The sequence below is a fragment of the Octopus sinensis genome, linkage group LG21 (genome assembly GCF_006345805.1).
Source record: "Octopus sinensis linkage group LG21, ASM634580v1, whole genome shotgun sequence".
NCBI lineage: Eukaryota > Metazoa > Mollusca > Cephalopoda > Octopoda > Octopodidae > Octopus > Octopus sinensis.
Window position 1 is genome coordinate 24,110,427 of NC_043017.1, and position 19,573 is coordinate 24,129,999.

At 37.5% G+C, this 19,573-nt stretch overlaps 1 protein-coding gene across 3 annotated transcripts in view; it reads right to left on the reverse strand.

The window, feature by feature from the left end:
• Nucleotides 1–19,573, reverse strand: part of LOC115222930 (spermatogenesis-associated serine-rich protein 2) — a 160,505-nt gene that overhangs the window by 39,273 nt on the left and 101,659 nt on the right. For all 3 annotated transcript variants that reach the window (XM_029793328.2, XM_029793327.2, XM_029793329.2), the window contains exon 2: nucleotides 5,274–5,353. In XM_029793328.2, the coding sequence (XP_029649188.1) occupies nucleotides 5,274–5,353 (80 nt within the window). The remainder of the gene's footprint in view (nucleotides 1–5,273; nucleotides 5,354–19,573) is intronic.

A 19,573-nucleotide genomic window follows, 5' to 3' on the forward strand; every position in this document is an offset into this window, starting at 1 on the left:
CATCCAACCCATATATATAACAAGCTTCTACAGTTTCCGTCTATCAAATTCACTCATTGGCCAGCCCAGAGCTATAGTAGAAGACATTTGCCCAAGATGCTGTGCAGTGGGATTGAACCTACTCAAAAACCACATTATAACAAAGCAAGCTTCTTAAGCATACAGCCATGCTAGCACCTCCAAAACACCCCAAACCACCATGGTTGCTGAGTAGCCATGGCCAGTCCTATTAGACCGAGTGCCATCTGCAGATCCAGCATCAAACATACAATGTCCCCTTCCACCCACTTAGTCAAGAACCCATTCTGTGGAATCCCAAGTGCAGTGATTTGCCATAGGACTGCAGTGCAGCATGTTGCTTTTTTGTTTCCATTGCTTATAAATTAAAATGGTGACCACTGCAGGGGAGATGAAAAAGCAGCGGTGGACTTGGCCGAAGTACAACAGCTGTTCCTCAGATGTACATATTAATTGCTAGTATACATTACTGCTTAATATTTCACACAAAGGAGATTATTATTGGCGTTGCTATCTTCATGTCTGTGTTTGTCTGAACTGGGTAGGAGGGATAATACTCCTGGGGATGTTGTGGATGTGTGCGGGGGCTATTCATCACATGGTGGATTGGTGGAGACAGTGTGGATTGGTGCATGCTGTAGCAACAAACCGTCTCCTTGAATGGTCGGCTGCTCTTATCATTTCCAATATTTCATCTCCAGGCCATGGGGTGTGGTTCGTATGCAACTTGTGGTGATGCTGGTTTAGTTGTAGCCTTTGTATTACTTGGGGGGATAGAATCAGGGCCCAAGAAGCATATGGTCTTTACACTGTGTCTTTATCTTTTACTTGTTTCAGTTATTTTGACTGTGGCCATGCTGGGGCACTGCCTTGAAGGGTTTTAGTTGAACAAATCAACACCAGAACTTTCTTTTGGGCTCTTTTGCCAAACCGCTAAATTATAGGGGTGTAAACACACCAACTTTGGTTGCCAAGCAGTGGTGGAGGACATTCAAAGACACAAAAATACACCCACACATACACATATATATAGCCATCTATGTATCATAATGTATACACACTATTGTTAGGCTTCAAATGAGTATACCAGATATATCATCATCATTTAACATCCACCTTCCATGCTGGCATGGGTTCGATGTTCTGACAAGAGCTGGCCAGGCAGGAGCTTGCACCAGACTCCTGTGTCTGTTTTTGCATGGTTTTTACAGCTGGATGACCTTCCTAACACCAACCACCCAGCAGAGTGGACATATATATATATATATATATATATGTAAATATAGATCCAAAGTAAGCTTCAAGTGGTCTGTAGAAGGTATTAAAAAAAACTCTCAGTAGGTTGAAAAAAGATATTTCATAGTTCATGGCTAGCAACTGGAATTGCTCTGTATCCAAATAGAAATCCAAATTTAGGAAAGGGAGTAGATAGAATTGAGGTTGCATATGTTTCCTAACTAGAAGTGGTAATTATTCACTAAGCAGTACTCCTTTAGCTACTACATATATATATATATATATATATATATATATATGCTTGAGGAAACTTATTGAGTCAACAACAACATCAAAATCAAATCAAACCACAATCAAATGGAAATTGTAGTTGTAGCTGATGCCAGCACCACCTGACTGGTTTCCCATGCCAGTGGCATGTAAAAAGCACCATCTGAAAATGGTTGATGCCAGCCTCCTTGCCCCGACTGGCTCCTGTGCTGGTGGCACGTAAAAAGCACCTTCCGAAAATGGTCAATGCCAGAGTCCCTTGACTGGCTCCTGTGCCAGTGGCACATAAAAAGCACCCACTACACTCTCAGAGTGGTTGGTATTAGGAAAGGCATCCAGCTGTAGAAACACTGCCAGATCAGATTGGAGCCTAGTGCAGCCTCCTGGCTTCCCAGAACCCAGTCGGACTGTCCAACCCATGTCAGCATGGAAAGCAGACGTTAAACGATGATGATGATATATATACATGCACAAAAAGATGTATGCTATTAAACAAGGAGCAAGTAACAAAGTTGACTGAGACCAAATGGGCTGAAGTTGTTATCTTTCAGTCTTAAGCTAATCTCCACGGACGAGAAGTTTGAAATTTAAAGCAAAAGTACTAACCACAGTCATGCCTGAGTATGGGTATATGTATGTGTGTGTATGCATGTATGCATATATGCATATATGTATATGTATCTATGTGTGGGTGTGTATGTATTTGTGTATATGTGTATATGTATGTATGTGTGTAAGTATGTATGCATGTATGTGTATGCATATGTATATATACATCAGGCGTGCACCATCAGTAATTACTCAGGGCAGGCAGCTGGTGACCTTTGTGTAGTAAAACACACAAAAAAATAAGCAAAACACAGGTGCACAACTAAGTTGAAGGCAGATTTACTCTGCCTTTATAGAACATAAGGAAAATGGTGTTGTAGAAGTGTACGCAGCATGTGTACCACAGCAGTGCTACGTGTAGCTTAAATACTGAGATTGAAAGGCAGGGATGAACTATGCCTACCTAATCGACAAATAAAATAAAATATTTTGTATTTTATGCATAGTAATCAGAGTAACCTTCATAATTTTATTGAATTAGGTGCATATTTTGCCATGAGAGCAAAATGTTGCTATACACCTAGTTTATTGAAGGTAGGTACTGCCTACCTTGCCTACAAACACACATACTCTTTACTCTCTTTTACTCTTTTACTTGTTTCAGTCATTTGACTGTGGCCATGCTGGAGCACCGCCTTTAGTCGAGCAAATCGACCCCGGGACTTACTCTTTGTAAGCCCAGTACTTATTCTATCAGTCTCTTTTGCCGAACCGCTAAGTGACGGGGACGTAAACACACCAGCATCAGTTGTCAAGCAATGCTAGACAGACACACAAACACACACACATACATATATGTATACATATATACGACAGGCTTCTTTCAGTTTCCATCTACCATATATATATATACATATATATATATATATATACACACACAACAGGCTTCTTTCAGTGTCTGTCTAGGAAATCCACTCACAAGGCTTTGTTCAGTCTGAGGTTATAGTAGAAAACACTTGCTCAAGGTGCCACATAGTGGAATTGAACCCAGAACTGTGTGGTTGGGAAGAAAGCTTCTTACCACACAGCCACACCTGTGCCTATATGCAAACTTATAATATGTGTTTGGAAGCTGATGGTTTCAAAGCAGTTGCAAGCCTGATTGCGTGTGTGTGTGTGTGTGTGTGCATGCGTGCGTGCATGTGTACGTGTGTGTGTTCTCTTTCTCTTTTTAGTTTTAGAGTAAATTTTGACTGGTCACCTACAGGGTAGCAAGGTTGTTTATCACCTATGTATATATGTATGTGTGTGTGTGTGTGTATGTATGTGTGTGTGTGTATGTATGTATGTATGTATTTATGTATGCATGTATGTATGTATTTATGTGTATGTATGTATGTATGTGTATGTATGTATGTATGCATGTATGTATGTATTTATGTGTATTTGTGTATGTATGTATGCATGTATGTATGTATTTATGTATGTATGCATGTATGTATTTATGTATGTATGTATGTATGTGTGTATGCATGTATTTATGTGTATGTATGTATGCATGCATGTATGTATGTATGCATGCATGCATGTATGTATTTATGTATGTATGAATGAATGAATGCATGAGTGAATGAATGAATGAATGGATTGAGGGACGGATGGATGAATGAATGGCAATAGATACAAATAGATAGCGTAAGCTGGCCTGCCACTACTGAGAGTAGCAGCTGCATGGCGAGGTTGAGAAAGCTTTCCATTGTCAATTTGATTGCAAATCAACTCAAAAAGTTGCGGAAGAGAGAACAAAATCACCGTTGCTTCATTCCGCAAGCTGATATGAAGTTCCAGGTGGTTCTTGAAGAATCTAGTGAGTTGGAGGATGATGTACTTTCGACTTTGTTACCAAATCAAAACAGTCAACAAATATCAACATTTTTTAATAAATCAAACAAACAATGTTTAAGAAAATTATTAAAATCTGTCAACAGATCTCTGAAATAGTATCACTGAACAGAATACTGATATACATGTATGTGTGTGTGTGTGTGTGAGAGAGTGTAATATGCATGTATATACATGTGTGCTTGTGTGTGTGTATATATATATATATATATGTACATATATATATATTTATGTGTATATATATGTACATAAATATATATTTATGTATATCATCATCATCATCGTTTAGCGTCTGTTTTCCATGCTAGCATGGGTTGGACGGTTCTACTGGGGTCTGTGAAGCCAGAAGGCTTCATATACATACATATATGTACATATATATATATGTATGTATATGTACATATATATATATATATATATATATATATATTATATATATATATATATATATATGTATGTATATTGTACATATATATATATGTATATATATATATATATATATATATATATATTATATATATATATAATATATATTATATATATATATGTATGTACATGTACATATATATATATATATATATATTATATGTATGTATATGTACATATATATATATATATATATATATGTATGTATATGTACATATATATATAATATATATATATATATATATAATATATATATGTATGTACATGTACATATATATCTATATATATATATATATATATATATATATGTATGTATATGTACATATATATATATATATATATATATATGTATGTATGTGTACATATATATATATATATATATATATATATATATATATATATATATAATATACATATAGTAAGGCGGCAAGCTGGCAGACACGTTAGCGCGCCAGGCGGAATGCTTAGTGGTATTTCGTCTGTCGTTACGTTCTGAGTTCAAATTTCGCCGAGGTCGACTTTGCCTTTCATCCTTTCGGGGTCGATAAATAAAAGTACCCGTTTCGCACTGGGGCCGATGTAATCGACTTAATCCCTTTGTCTGTCCTTGTTTGTCCTCTCTATGTTTAGCCCCTTGTGGGCAATAAAGAAATATATATATATATATATATATATATATATATATATATATATGTAAGTATATGTACATATATATGTATGTATATGTACTATATATATATATATATATATATATATATATATATGTATGAATGTATATATGTATATGTATATGTGTGTGTGTATGTATGTATGTATATATACATACACACACACCCATACCAACAGAGAATGTGTATATATATAAAACTTACCTTTTGTTTAACATTGTCTTGTCCAACCTGAGTCATGACTGATTTTGTTCGGCTATCAAAAACAATAGCACCAGTAGTATCTGGAAGACCAAAAAAAAAAACGAAATATAAATATTAATGTAAAACAAAACAAAAAAAAACATAAATAAGCATATATATATATATAAAATGTAATACAAAATAAAAGTGATTATAAAAAGAAAAATAAATAAGAAAAAAGTTTAAAAATTACATTCTTGCACAGCTGAAGGACAAGGTCATCCTACACAGCATTACTTGGCCATGTCATGTTCACATGTTCTTAAGAAGCAACAGCTGCTGCCTGGACAATATGAACTTCCACCACCCTCAACCTCCACCCCCCCCAATACACCCCTATCACCACCCTCACCCACGGTATCGATCTCTTTCATTGTGGCTAATCGAATGGTCAAGAACATTCAAGAAATGAAAGTTTGCCTTACATATTTGTCTGAATTTGCAGTCGTGACTTCTGTCACAGTGATGGTAGCAATGTGGTGGTGGTCGTGGTGGTTTTATGTGGAACTTAACTCACGTACATGACAAAAGAAAAATTAGACCTATGATTATCTGACTAAAAGCTCTGTAAAGAACAGAGAGAAATTACCGTGTTTGACAGCATACAAGATGCACATTCCCCCACCAAAATGTCTCAAAGAAAACAAAAGCCCCCCCAACTCAGGACCCTATGTGTGAAGTTGCTTTAAATATTAGATGCATTACTGCACGAAAAACTCCTTTCCTATTTATCCATCCATCCATTTTCTCCACCCACAATTGCTTGTAGGGTCATGGAAGTGGAGTCCTCACAAACCTCATAGGGTCCTATCAGACGCCACTGTCATTATATTTTCCAGCTGGATTCCCAAGCATGACCCACTGAGACTATGGCTTATTATCCAACTATCTCCTTCTTGGTCTACTAACCAGGCCTCCAACTGGTTGGCTTGGCTTGAAGTATTTATCTTTGTGATCTTTTCCTGCACCATTCTAATCACATTCATTGTACCGGAGCTGTGACCTGGAGAAGTAAGCGGCTCAAGCTGACGAAACTCCCTCATCTCCAAGCAATGCACTCTGTCGAGTAAGGTTACTCCAGAGACCCTCTGCAGGAACCCGATTTTGACCCCCTTGTATTTGCAAATTTCTGAATATGCACTACTGAAGTTTGGGTGAGTCTAATATGCCTGTGTGTCTTTTTATGTTATCAAATGTGATGATAAAAAAGCAAAAATTAGAGGAAGTGGGTGAGGGTCCTAAAGAAATGAGAGAGAGAGAGAGAGAGAGAGAGGGGCAGATAGATAGAAACCCAGGCCGGTAGGCAGACAGACGGACGGACAGACAGATGGATATGGGTAGAGAAACTAACCACAGTATAAACCATTTCTATACCAACCTGCCCGAGAGTACCCCTTCCAGTTTTGAAGGGACCCATATAAAAACTTCCACTATATATATATATATATATATATATATATACATACATATACATACAACCATGTGTGAATCTGTGCATGAACATACATACATATATACACACATATTATATACATAGATATACATACACACGTGTCTATATGTATGTGTATACATACACATACATATACACACGTATTTATATGTATGTGTATAAACACATGTATATACATACATATATACACATGCAAAGGTACATGCATATGTACACACCACATTTACTACAGTTCTCCAAGTTACACAATGGCTAGTTTAAGACTGGCTGTTCCATAGGAACTAGTATATGCTGATAACCTAGTCCTTACAGCAGAATCTGTGAAAAAAAACTTACAAAAGAAAATTCTAAATGCAAAAGTGAAAGGCCCCAGAATAAACTGCAGAAAAACAAAAGTTTTAGTAAACGGAATAAAAAAGCATTTGGCTGACACCACAGAAATGGTCAGATTCAATATGCATAAAAGGAAGTAATAAGAAACATCATATAGTGTACAAGGTGTGAACTATGGGATGTACAGGACTCACAGTGAATAAAGACTTAATATGTGGCAAATGAACAGGGATAATTAACAGTTGGTGTAGTTGTAAAATGAATTACTTTCAAAGTTTGGAAGGTTCTATACAAATAGTTGATAGTCTCAGTTACTTGGGCAACTGAGATAACAGTTTGAGAGTTCTGAAATAGGGTACTGCAAAAGTACAGACAAAGTGGGGGAAAAATTGAGTGAGTTACTACTTCTGTCAGTATCAAAGGGATTCTCTATTTTAAGCAAAAGAATAAGTTGTATGTAACTTGTGAGCAAAGTGCATGGCAATGAGACACGGGCACTGACTGCAGAGGATGTGTAAATGTTAGAGAGTAACGAAGCAAGCATGCCCTGTTGGATGTGTAATGTTAACCCCTTACCCGGCAGAAACGAATATATGCGTTTTGACCGAAATCGTTTTTTTCTATCTCTGGCGAGTTAACTCGTCAAAAGATAGACTCGCCAAAATCGACAGCAAACGAGTTCCTTCGTCTATTATAAACTCTTTTTTGACATATACGAGTATATTCGCTCACTTTATACGTCTGGCAGTGACAATGAGTCCTTTTGATTTTTTTTCTTTGTATATAGATGAAAGAGTTATAGAGCATGTATTGACTGAAACTAATAAAAAATATGTCTGAAAAAATACATTTATTTTCAAAATAATTGTTGGGTAAGTGGTTAATATGCCTAGACAACGATTTGGTAGAGATGAGCCAACAGAGAAATGAGTTCAGTTGTATAAGAATAAACAGTGCGTTGGTGCAGAGATGTATTCATCTTTTCGAAGCTGATGCTTCACTCTTTTTTATTCCGTTACTCCAAGTTATCCATTCCTCAAATTATCTTTATACATTTTAAATTAAATTAAATTAAATTAAATTAAAACGTTAATTTACCTGACAGTTGTCAAAACGTACGTTTCAAGACAGTTAATGTAAGAGAGATAACTCTGCTGCTAATCTATAATCACCAAGTGAAGGGAGATAACTTGATGATATAAAGTTTAAGTGGAAATGGGAGAGTAAACTGTTTGAGGTGAAGTAATTTGTATTGAACTTGTTCGAAAGACCAACACCGAAGATGTCATCACACGAAACTGAAAGTAACGAAAGGTTTTTAGATATTGCAGACTTGTTAGACTTGTGTCTCAGCACAGAATGGGAATATTAAAACCATTAACTCCAACAACAACGATGAACGCTGACGCTAATACGTTGGCGTGGCTGTGTGATAAGACATTTGCTTCCCAACTACTGGGTCTCGGGTTCTGTCCCACTGCGTGGCACCTTGAGCAAGTGTCTTCTACTATAGCCCCAGACTGATCAAAACCTTGTGGGTGGATTTACTTGGTAGAAACTGAAAGAAATCCATCACGTGTGTGTGTGTGTGTGTGTGTCTTTCTGTTGCGTTTATCAGTCACCACTGCTTGACAACCGGTGCTAGGTTTGTTACGTCCACGTAACATCAGCGGTTCGGCAATAAAAACCAACTGAATAGGTGTCAGGATTACAAACAAACAAAAAAAACTACCAGGGTCGATTTGTTTGCCTAAACCTTTCAAAGAAGTGCTCCAACATGGCCACAATCCAATGACAGAAACCAATAAAAGATAAACGATATAATTCCTTCCTGGTTACAGAATAAACCGCGACCCTCTGGGTTAACTAACTGATAGCAACTTATAAAAGGCTCTTACCTTAATGCTTGACAAAGAGACAATAATAAATAAAGGTGCAGCTGCTGCTATAGGAAACAGTATCAAGCTACTACGTGCACACGAACGGTATTTGTGCAGCAACAGATATCAAACAAATAAACACTTGATACGGGGAACATCCTCAAAAATGACAACAAAAAAATTGTGTACCAAAGCAGGCAGAAGGGTAACCGTAACTCCTTAAATAATGAAGGGTGCAAGGAGAAAAAAGTGAAGGGTGGAGGTGGTGGTTGTGGTGGTGGTGGTGGTGGTGGTGGTTTGTAATGTTTGCTAGCAGCTATGTGCTTATGAAGACGGATATGTTAGTAATATATCATTTACATTTTGAATAGTTATATGCAGTGGTTCTTCCAAGTCCTGATAAACAGCTGTAGACTCACTCACAGAGACTGATGTAGTTAGTGAATCAACACAATGCTTAACACACAAACTAGAAGCTCTGATTGGAAATCATTCGATTCAGAACAACTAAAATAAATAAATGTCAATAAAATGAAATAAAAATATTGATAGAAGAGATTAAACAAATAGCAATTGATTGTGAAATCAAGACAGAGTTTGACCTAAGAAAACTATGAGTAAAGCTCAAAGTGCTAAACTACAGAAAAAACAAAATTAACAGGAAATTATTTAAGAACATGATAAGGCAAAAGTATTTAATTTAAGCTGTAAATGACAGCTGATAACAACTGAAACAATGTCAGGGCAGTCTAAGGTTCTGTTACATTGTGATATAATAAAGCTTTTTTAAGTCATGAAGTTTAAAAAAAAAAATTCATTTACTCAATTGCATTTGAAATTAAATAGACCAATCTCACAAAGGGTTTCATAATCATATCATTATCATGTCATCATCATCAGTGATGTTGTTAGGGTTAGACGGAATACTTTGAGGTGGATATTTCTACAGTGGGATGCCCTTCCTGTTGCCAACCCTCACCTGTTTCCAACCAAGGTAATATTTCCTCAATGCCAGACGTGTTTTCCACAGAAGATTGGAAACGATGGACACCACTCCCATGATGGTTGACACTCGTTTTAGAACTAATGCATAAAGTCAATGGTAGGAGACAGAAATACTTCTGCGTGCATGCACACAAACACACACAAACACATGCAAACACACACAAGCACATACATATACAGGCATACATACACACACCTACATCCATACACACACCTACATCCATACACACACACACACAAATACATACACACATACATACATACATACATACATACATACATACATACATACATACATACAATGGGCTTCTTTCAGTTTTCATCAACCAAATCCACTCACAAGGCTTTGATTGGTACAGTGCTAGAGTAGATGTCACTTGCCCAAGGTGCCACACAGTGAGACTGTACTTGAAACCAAGTGTCAGAAAGCAAACTTCTTACCACACAGCCATACCTGCACCCAAACGCAAGACATAACTGGAGAGCTGTCATACACAGTCACCAGTAGTTACTCAGGCAGTGGGACAACGATCGCTGATTTGCAATTCTTAGAGACAAAAGAGTTTGTGGGAGAGACAAGCTAAAGGTTTTATGCTATGGATTGTTACAGGTGATCAGCACATGCCTCAACAATGAAGCTACCAGCCAACAAGGACCTCAATGGGGTTATGTTACACACTAGAAATAGCAAATAAAATCTCCCTCCTATCACACCCTACTGTCTTAGCATTCACATGACTCAGGCAAGACTCAGCTGGCTTTCTGCTCTCACAAATTGTTTATTTTATTTTGCTTTTATTTTGTTTCCATGCAGGGCCATTTCAGCACATTGTAACTCCCCAAAAGCTCTCATCCCTTTCCACTCGTTTCATGACATTCAACTACCAAATGGCTATATGCATTTACTGAAAAACTAAAAAAAAAAAAAAATGGTCGCAGTTGGAACGCCTGTGACCGCATATGTGCTACATTGAAGCCAGCTTGGGGCTATAAAAAAGCAACCACAACAAAAACAACAGTCTAACCAGGTATAACAGCGTAACATCTGCAGCCTTACTTGAATGTGCCCGCGATAATTGCCCAACAGATGACCCTGTTTACTGAACAGACAAGTTAAACTACACAAGAATAATATAGTGCAGTGGCTCCCAATCTGTGGTCCGCAACGGTACTACTAGGGGTCCGTGAACATGTTAAGCTGACAGACTCTTCAATATCCTGGGGTCCAAGGCAAAAACTCATTTAAGTAAAAGAGGTCCTTGGCAGTGAAAAGGTTGGAAACCACTCATACAGTATTTACATTTGATGGATATTTGTCCTCATCTTGTTTGTTGTTAACACAACGTTGTGTTAACAACAAAGAAGATGAGGACAAATGTCCATCAAATGTAAATAAAGTACATAATTTATCATACCTTAAATATAGAACTGTATCTATTCATACAGTCTTTTCTACTCTAGGCACAAGGCCCAAAATTTTTGGAGTGTAGTGGGGGTAGCAGTTGATTAGATCGACCCTGTACGCAACAGGTACTTAATTTATCAACCCCGAAAGGATGAATGGCAAAGTCGATCTCGGCGGAATTTGAACTCAGAACATAAAGACAGACGAAATGCCTATTTCTTTACTACCCACAGGGAGCTAAACACAGAGAGGATAAACAAGGACAGACAAACGGATTAAGTCGATTATATCGACCCCAGTGCATAACTGGTACTTATTTAACCGACCCCGAAAGGATGAAAGGCAAAATCGACCTCGGCGGAATTTGAACTCAGAACGTAGCGGCAGACAAAATACCTATTTCTTTACTACCAACAAGGGGCTAAACACAGAGGGGACAAACAAGGACAGACAAACGGATTAAGTCGATTATATCGACCCCAGTGCGTAACTGGTACTTATTTAATCGACCCCGAAAGCATGAAAGGCAAAGTTGACCTCGGCGGAATTTGAGCTCAGAACGTAGCGGCAGACGAAATACCGCTAAGCCTGTCGCCCGGCGTGCTAACGTTTCTGCCAGTTCACCGCCTTGAACCACTGATAAACTGTCAGGACAATAAAAACGGTTTATATTACAAGGGAGATTATTCAATGTTCCACCAGTGTTAGTCGCAAAAAAATAATAATAAATGGGAGTTATCTCCCTTACATTCATACACTTTTGTATTTGTTTTTTTTTCCTTCGAATAACTGAATTTTAAATTAGCAAGAAACCTGTTCATTTTGAAATTTTAAAAAAAATCGAGTTTCTCAGCCAAACAAACACTGTCGTACATTTTTTATCGACCCCCCCCCTACCAATAAGAAAATGAAGGATAAAGTCAACGTCGACAGAATCTGAACTGAGAACACTAAATCCGAAGAAACACCATTAAGCATTTTGTCTGATGTTCTAGCAATTCTGCAAGCTCCACCGGCTTTAAATTAGGAAGAATACGAAAAGGCATTTCAATAATTCATAGCAAACATGTATGAAACTAAGAAATGTAATGAACTTAGTTTTCTTCTTCGTGTTTTAATTAATTTGTACTTCCCTCTATGTGTATTATTGCCCTTATGTCTATGCAAAGGCGCATGGCTTAGTGGTTAAAGCATTCGGCTTACAATCGTAAGGTCGTGAGATCGATAGCCAGCGGCGCGTTAGTCTTCCACGTTGCTCCAGTCCAGTCAGCTGGCAAAAATGAGCAGTACCTGCATTTCAAAGGGCCAGCCTTGTCACATTCTGCGTTGCCAGCCTTGTCACATTCTGCGTTGCCAGCCTTGTCACATTCTGCGTTGCCCTGAATTTCCCTGAGAACTATGTTAAGGGTACACGTGTCTGTGGAGTGCTAAGCCACTTGCACGTTAATTTCATAGGCAGGCTGTTCTATTGATTAGATAAACTAGCACTCACCCTCGTCGTCGTAACCGACAGAGTGCCAGTTGTGTCTATCAGCAATTATTTTTCACTCTTTAGGGAAAGGGACTTTGTTCTTGTAATACTGTAACACAACAGATTGTTATAATAATAAGAAAGAGTCTTGCTCTTTTCTTGCTTGGCAGTAATTTATTAAGACTGACTTCAAAGCTTTAGTTCTTACTGAAGTTTGTCTTGTCTCTTATACAATAACTACTTAATTGGAACTGTCATGTGTTACAATATATTCCAGTCAGGTATGCTGAATGACATGCAAAAAAATATGCTTTTCTTAATTGCTTCCAAGTTTTAATTGGGATACTTTTCTTATGATCACCATTCAACACCCACGTTTCATTGCATGTATGGGTCAGGCGGAATTTGATGGATGCAGATTTTCCACAGCTGTATGCCCCTAATGCTGTCAATCCTCCCCTGTTTCCAAGCAAGGTAAATATTTTCCTGTGGCTGGACAGGTTTGTCATGGAAGACAAAAAATAAACAACATCGTTTGTGTGATGATGATGATGATGATGCTCATTTACAAATGCCACATGTCCAGACAAGGACACACACACACACACGCACGCACACACGACAAACTTCTTTCAGTTTCTGTCTCCCACATCCTCTCACAAGACTTTGGTCAACCTGAGTCTACAGCAGGAGACACTTGCCCAAGGTGCCATGCAAATTGGACTTGAACCCATGACTGCATGATCAAGAAGCAAGCTTTTCAACCACAAAACCACTGCCTATGCCTACATGGCCATGCCTGCACCTAACCCACTAAATTAAAACACTCCCTATTTATGTAGTCTCCATTTCAGGATTCTTCTATACTCGCTAAAACATTCTTACTACATATTCTAACTTACCCCAATTCAAAGAACAAGTCTACAATACTTCTCTGCTTCTGTGTTCACACCTCATATCATTACTTTGACATTTTCACACTGACATCACCAAGTCACAACAGCAAAAGTTTTAAATGACATTTCTACCGTTACTTTCTCTCGCTCATCACTTCCACTAACACCAAAGCTGCTTCTGACATTGTCAATATTGCAACTCAAGCGAATATTCCTTTCCATCAAATCCACAAGTACAATGTGTGTTAGGCTTTATGCTCTAACCTCTCATCATCTGACATAAAGCCACTTCGATCAATACTGCGTCTGCCTTGTCTTCCAAGTCAGTCGGTGATCTCACTGCAGTTGGTGCCATATAAAAAGCACCCCAGCTCACTCTGAAATTGGTTAGCATCAGGAAAGACATCCAGTCATAGAAATTATGCAAAAGCAAACAGCAGAGCTTGGTGTAATCCCTCCAGCTTGCCAGTCTCTGTCCCATACCAACATGGAACACAGATGTTAAATAATAATCATGATAATGATGATGACAATAACGGCTTCAACCATAGTTTTCATACATAGGTTAAATCAACAGAGATTACTGGAATGTTTTGCTATGTCAACACTGCCTTGTGAAGCAGATTACTTTTCATCTATGTCAATTTGGACATGCAGTGTATATCATGAAACTAATTCAGAGAACTATTTCTTTTGATAACAAAGTTACACTCTCTCTTCCTACTTATCTATCTATCTATCTATCCAGTATAAAGTTTTTTAAGAAGTGTTATGTTTTGATGAAACACACATAGTGACAGCTGTACATTTTTAGTGATTGAAGAATGAACAAGGTATGGTCTGTTATTTAGCCCAGGTCAGGTCAGCCCAAGACTGAGTAAAATAAAACTGAGATCAAACGATTTGGCAATTGTGCCTTATTAAACCCATCTGTCCAGAAACATTTATTTTATTAATAGATAATAACAGGGATTCGTGATATGAAGACCAACAAGTTGTATATATTGAATAGCAGAGAATAGGCTGGGAGACTGAAGTGTGTGTGAGAAAAGCTGCACAGTATTGCGAACTCATCCAACCCATACTAGAGAGAAATGGATGCAAAAATCCTGATGATTATGGAAAAAGAAGAAAACGATGACAATGGAAATATATTTCATCAACAGAAAGACGGAAAACAATGATGATGTTAACTAAGTACAACCAGATGGAGAGAAGAGTAAATTAATCAGTGAGGCCTTCACTGGATCTCTGCACAATGCAATGTTTATGTGTGTGTGTGTGTGTGTGTGTGTGTGTGTGTGAGAGAGAGAGAGAGAGCACTGAAGGAGATTGTGTACAATGTATGCTACTGCACACAATAGGTTTATTAACATCGCCGCTGTATTATTTACAAGATTAACACAATTGGCAAAGATGAAAAGCTGGGCAAGGGGGGGAGGGCACGGGTTTAAAAGCAAAGCTACATACAAAATTACTTTAGGTTTTACAATTGTGTAACAAACAATCCTCAACAATTAACTGTCTATCAACTCAACAATAACAATCATCATCATCATCATCATCATTGTCATCATGATGAGTGTTTCTCTATGCAAGCACAGGTATTGGAGAGGGGGGAGGTTGGAGGCTTATGATACAGCATCTCTCCATACAATTTCATTCTTTGTCAATTCCTTATTGATCTCCCAATATCATTACATTTGACCCCACTGCTGCTGTTAAATTCCTTGCATGGAGGGTGAATAGCTCAAGGAGCTGATTTAATACTGAACCAAGCATTGATGAGCTGAAACCACTCTTGCCTATATTTCATCAATTCTTTATCAGTGCCATGTAAAATGCACTCATGCCAGGACTGTGTAAATGCACCATGCCGGCAGAAGGTAAAATGCACCCAGCACACTTTGTAATGTGGTCGACGTTAGGAAACGCATCCAACTGTTGAAATCATGTCAAAACATACAACTGGAGTCTGAACAGCTCCCCAGCTGGCTAGCTCCTGTTAAGCCATCCAACCCATACCAGCATGTAAAATGGATGTTAAACGACGATGATGATGATGATGAAAGAATTCTGTCAGCTCATTTGAACCCAACCTACATGAGAAAAGCACTATTCCCATGATATGAAACTGCTTTAAAGATGTTCATACTATAAGAGAACAAAGGTAGAGGTATCAGGCTCAATAGTACATTACTGAGTCTGATAGCCCCACCCTAGTTCTATTAATTTTGAAAATAATATGGTAGTGATTTTAACAAACTTCCTGTTTTAAAATGATGTAAACTATAATCGTCCATCGAAATCCCATTTAAGTTTATGTTCCACACTATCTTAATAACTGTTTCAACTTTCAGCACAAGGTCAGCAATTTGGAGTACACTGACCCTGGTCCTTGACTGGTACGACATTTTAGTGACTCCAAAAGAATGAAAGACAAAGTTAACCTGGGCAAAATATGAACTCAGAATGTAAAGACCTGAAACAAACACTGCTTAGCATTTCGTGTGATTTGCTAACAATTCCGTCAGCTCAACAAAATGATTTTACTAAGCAACTACATTGTGGAAGAGCCATTTAATAAACACACAGAATTACAAAATTCACTTTAAATTTGTTTCATGAGAGGTTCAAATCTTCACAGCACAACTGTGACCTGCTTATTGACAACAGAGTTGCGGAGGAATTGTGTTAGAGACTCAGGCTGCTGTTGAACAATGAAAATTCCAATACTTCATGAAACAGATTTAACCCTTCATCATTCAAACAGGCCATATTTAGCCTTGGGCTGGATACAGCCTGTTTAAATTCTACCTGTTTTATGTTCAAACCAGCTAGATCTGGCCTCTCACACCTATCCTACAATGTCATTCTAAAAATATACAATCACATCATTGAAATCTCAAAGCCACAAGATGAATGCATGATTAATTCAAAACAATGTGAATAAATAGGCATTACATTGGATAGAGAAATCTGAATGCTGAAGAACTGAAGTGAATTTTAAAGTTTTGTGTGTTATTAAATGGCTTTTCCATGATGGAGTTGCTTCAGTTTCAACCCATTGTCTCAGATCAAGTCACTTGCAAGACAAATACAATTCTGAAATTATTTTACTATTATATTCAAAATTATATTCAAAATTAATTGAAAAAAAAACACTGTGTATTTCAACAGAAATATGGTAGCAAAAGTATCAAACTAAAAGCTTCCTTCATAATTTTATGCAAGAACTTGTTGATTTTTGTTCTAAACACAAGCTGAACATTTCAGTTAATGTATTTTTGTGGAAATACACTGCTTTTTGTTTCAACAAATTTTGAAAATAACAAAAAGAACTTAGTAAAATAACTGTCATTATTAAGCTGGTGTGAAGGCACATAGCTCAGTGGTTAGAGCATAGAGCTTACAATCGTGGGGTTGTGAGTTTGATTCTTGGACCGGGCTGTGTGTTGTGTTCTTGAGCAAGACACTTTATTTTACATTGCTCCAGTTCACTCAGCTGTAGAAATGAGTTGCAACATCACTGGTGCCAAGCTGTATCGGCCTTTGCCTTTCCCTTGGATAACATCAGTGATGTAGAGAGGAGAGGCTGGTATGCATGGGCGACTGCTAGCCTTCCACAAACAATCTTGCCCTGACTTGTGTCTCGGAGGGTAACTTTCAAAGTGCAATCCCATGGTCATTCATGACCGAAGGGGGTCTTCTCCTATTAAGCTGGTGTTTGGAACATAAATTAACATGAAACTTTGATGGATGGTTTTCATTAAGATCCCTTTAAAATAGGAAGTTTATATCACAAACATGGATTTGATATTAGGCAGGTTAGTATGAAGAGTTAATGATGAAGTAAAGTATTTAACTAGATTTCTCAAAATTTTTTTCTTTTCAAAATAAACTGAAGCACATAAGCAGTGTCTTTCATTAGAAATATGATCAGGAAAAAGTTAAATGTCAGTAAACGAAGATCTGCCCTGATATACTTGCACTTCATGGCTGAGAGAAGCCCAACAGATAAGAGCAAATAGTAATATCATTCATATAAATGTCAAATTTTGCAGAGCCTAACCAAACATATCCTGCACACACATATATGTGTGTGTGTGTGTGTAATCATCATCATCAGCATCTCATCATTTAATGTTTGTCGTCCATGCTGGCATGGGTTGGACAGTTTGACAGAAGCTGGTAAGCCTGGGGACTGCGCCAAGCTCCACTGCCTGCTTTGGCATGGCTTTTACAGCTGGGTGCCCTTCCTAACACCAGCCGCTTTACCAAGTGGACTGAATACTTTTTATGCGGCGCCACTACCAGCACAACCACCACATAACTTGCAAGACAAAAACACCTTAACTGAAAGGGTGGGGGGGTGGAATTGAAGGAAGTAGCTTTGTGCCACGTGATGAGTGGTTAAACCCTGATAGATGGACAGAAGCAAGTATCTTGCTGTAGAGGGGATACATGGTTATCCTAGTTGGAGTGAAAGAAAGAACAGAGACAGAGAGAAACTAACTGAAAGGTGAAGACCATAATTCCAAGACTTCTGAAAATTCAAAAAATTTTTATTAATAAAATTTTTTCCTGTGCAATTGCAAACATCTCTCTCTCTCTCTCTCTCTCTCTCTCTCTCACACTTGCCCAAGGTGCCACACAGCGGGATTGAACACAAAACCATGTGGTTGGATAGCAAGCTTCTTACCACACAGCCACGCCTGCACCATAACGAACATTTTTTAAATATTTGAAAAGAAAAGATATTTTTTTAAAACATTGATGTAATTAGTGAGATCACTCATTTAATCTATATCATCACTAATTATAAAACAGCAAATAACTAATCATTGCATCAGAGGCCAAATAACAATTTTCTTCTCCTAAATCGGAGATAACATTCTTTTAACAATAATTGCATATTAAAAATGCTTTACAATTAGGATGTTGTTGTTTTGTTTAGCTCCAGGTCAGCCTGACCGAGCAGATCTAGGATCAAAGGCATTCCAACCATGACTATCCAATCTTTTTTCTTTTTTCTTTTTTCCTTTTTCTTTTTCAAGATTACATGCAAGCATGGCTGTGTGATAAGAAGTTTGATTCCTAATCACATGGTTCTAGGTTCAGTCCCACTGCATTCCCCTTTGTGCTTGTGTATTCTTCTACAACTTTGGCCAGACCAAAACCTTGTAACTAGATTTGGTAGGCGGAGACTAGAAGAAGCCCATTGTGTATGTATATATGTATGTAGATAGATAGATAGATAGATAGATAGATAGATAGATAGACAGACAGACAGACAGGTAGATAGATAGACAGATAGATAGATAGACAGACAGACAGGTAGACAGATAGACAGACAGGTAGATAGACAGATAGACAGACAGGTAGATAGATAGACAGATAGATAGATAGATAGATAGATAGATAGATAGATAGATAGATAGATAGATAGATAGATAGATAGATGATAGATAGATAGATAGATAGATAGATATAGATAGATAGAGATAGATAGATAGATAGATAGATAGATAGATAGATAGATAGATAGATAGATAGATAGATAGATAGATAGATAGATGATAGATAGATAGATGATAGATAGATAGATAGATAGACAGATAGACAGGTAGACAGACAGACAGACAGATAGACAGGTAGACAGATAGATAGAGAGATAGGTAGGTGGGCATGTAGGAAGATAAATATCAGTAGATTAGATAAAGACATATATATATATATAGATATGTGTGTGTGTGTATTGTTTAGTATAATTCAGGTGAATGTGTAAGAGTATTTGTGCATTGTACAGTTTTTCTCT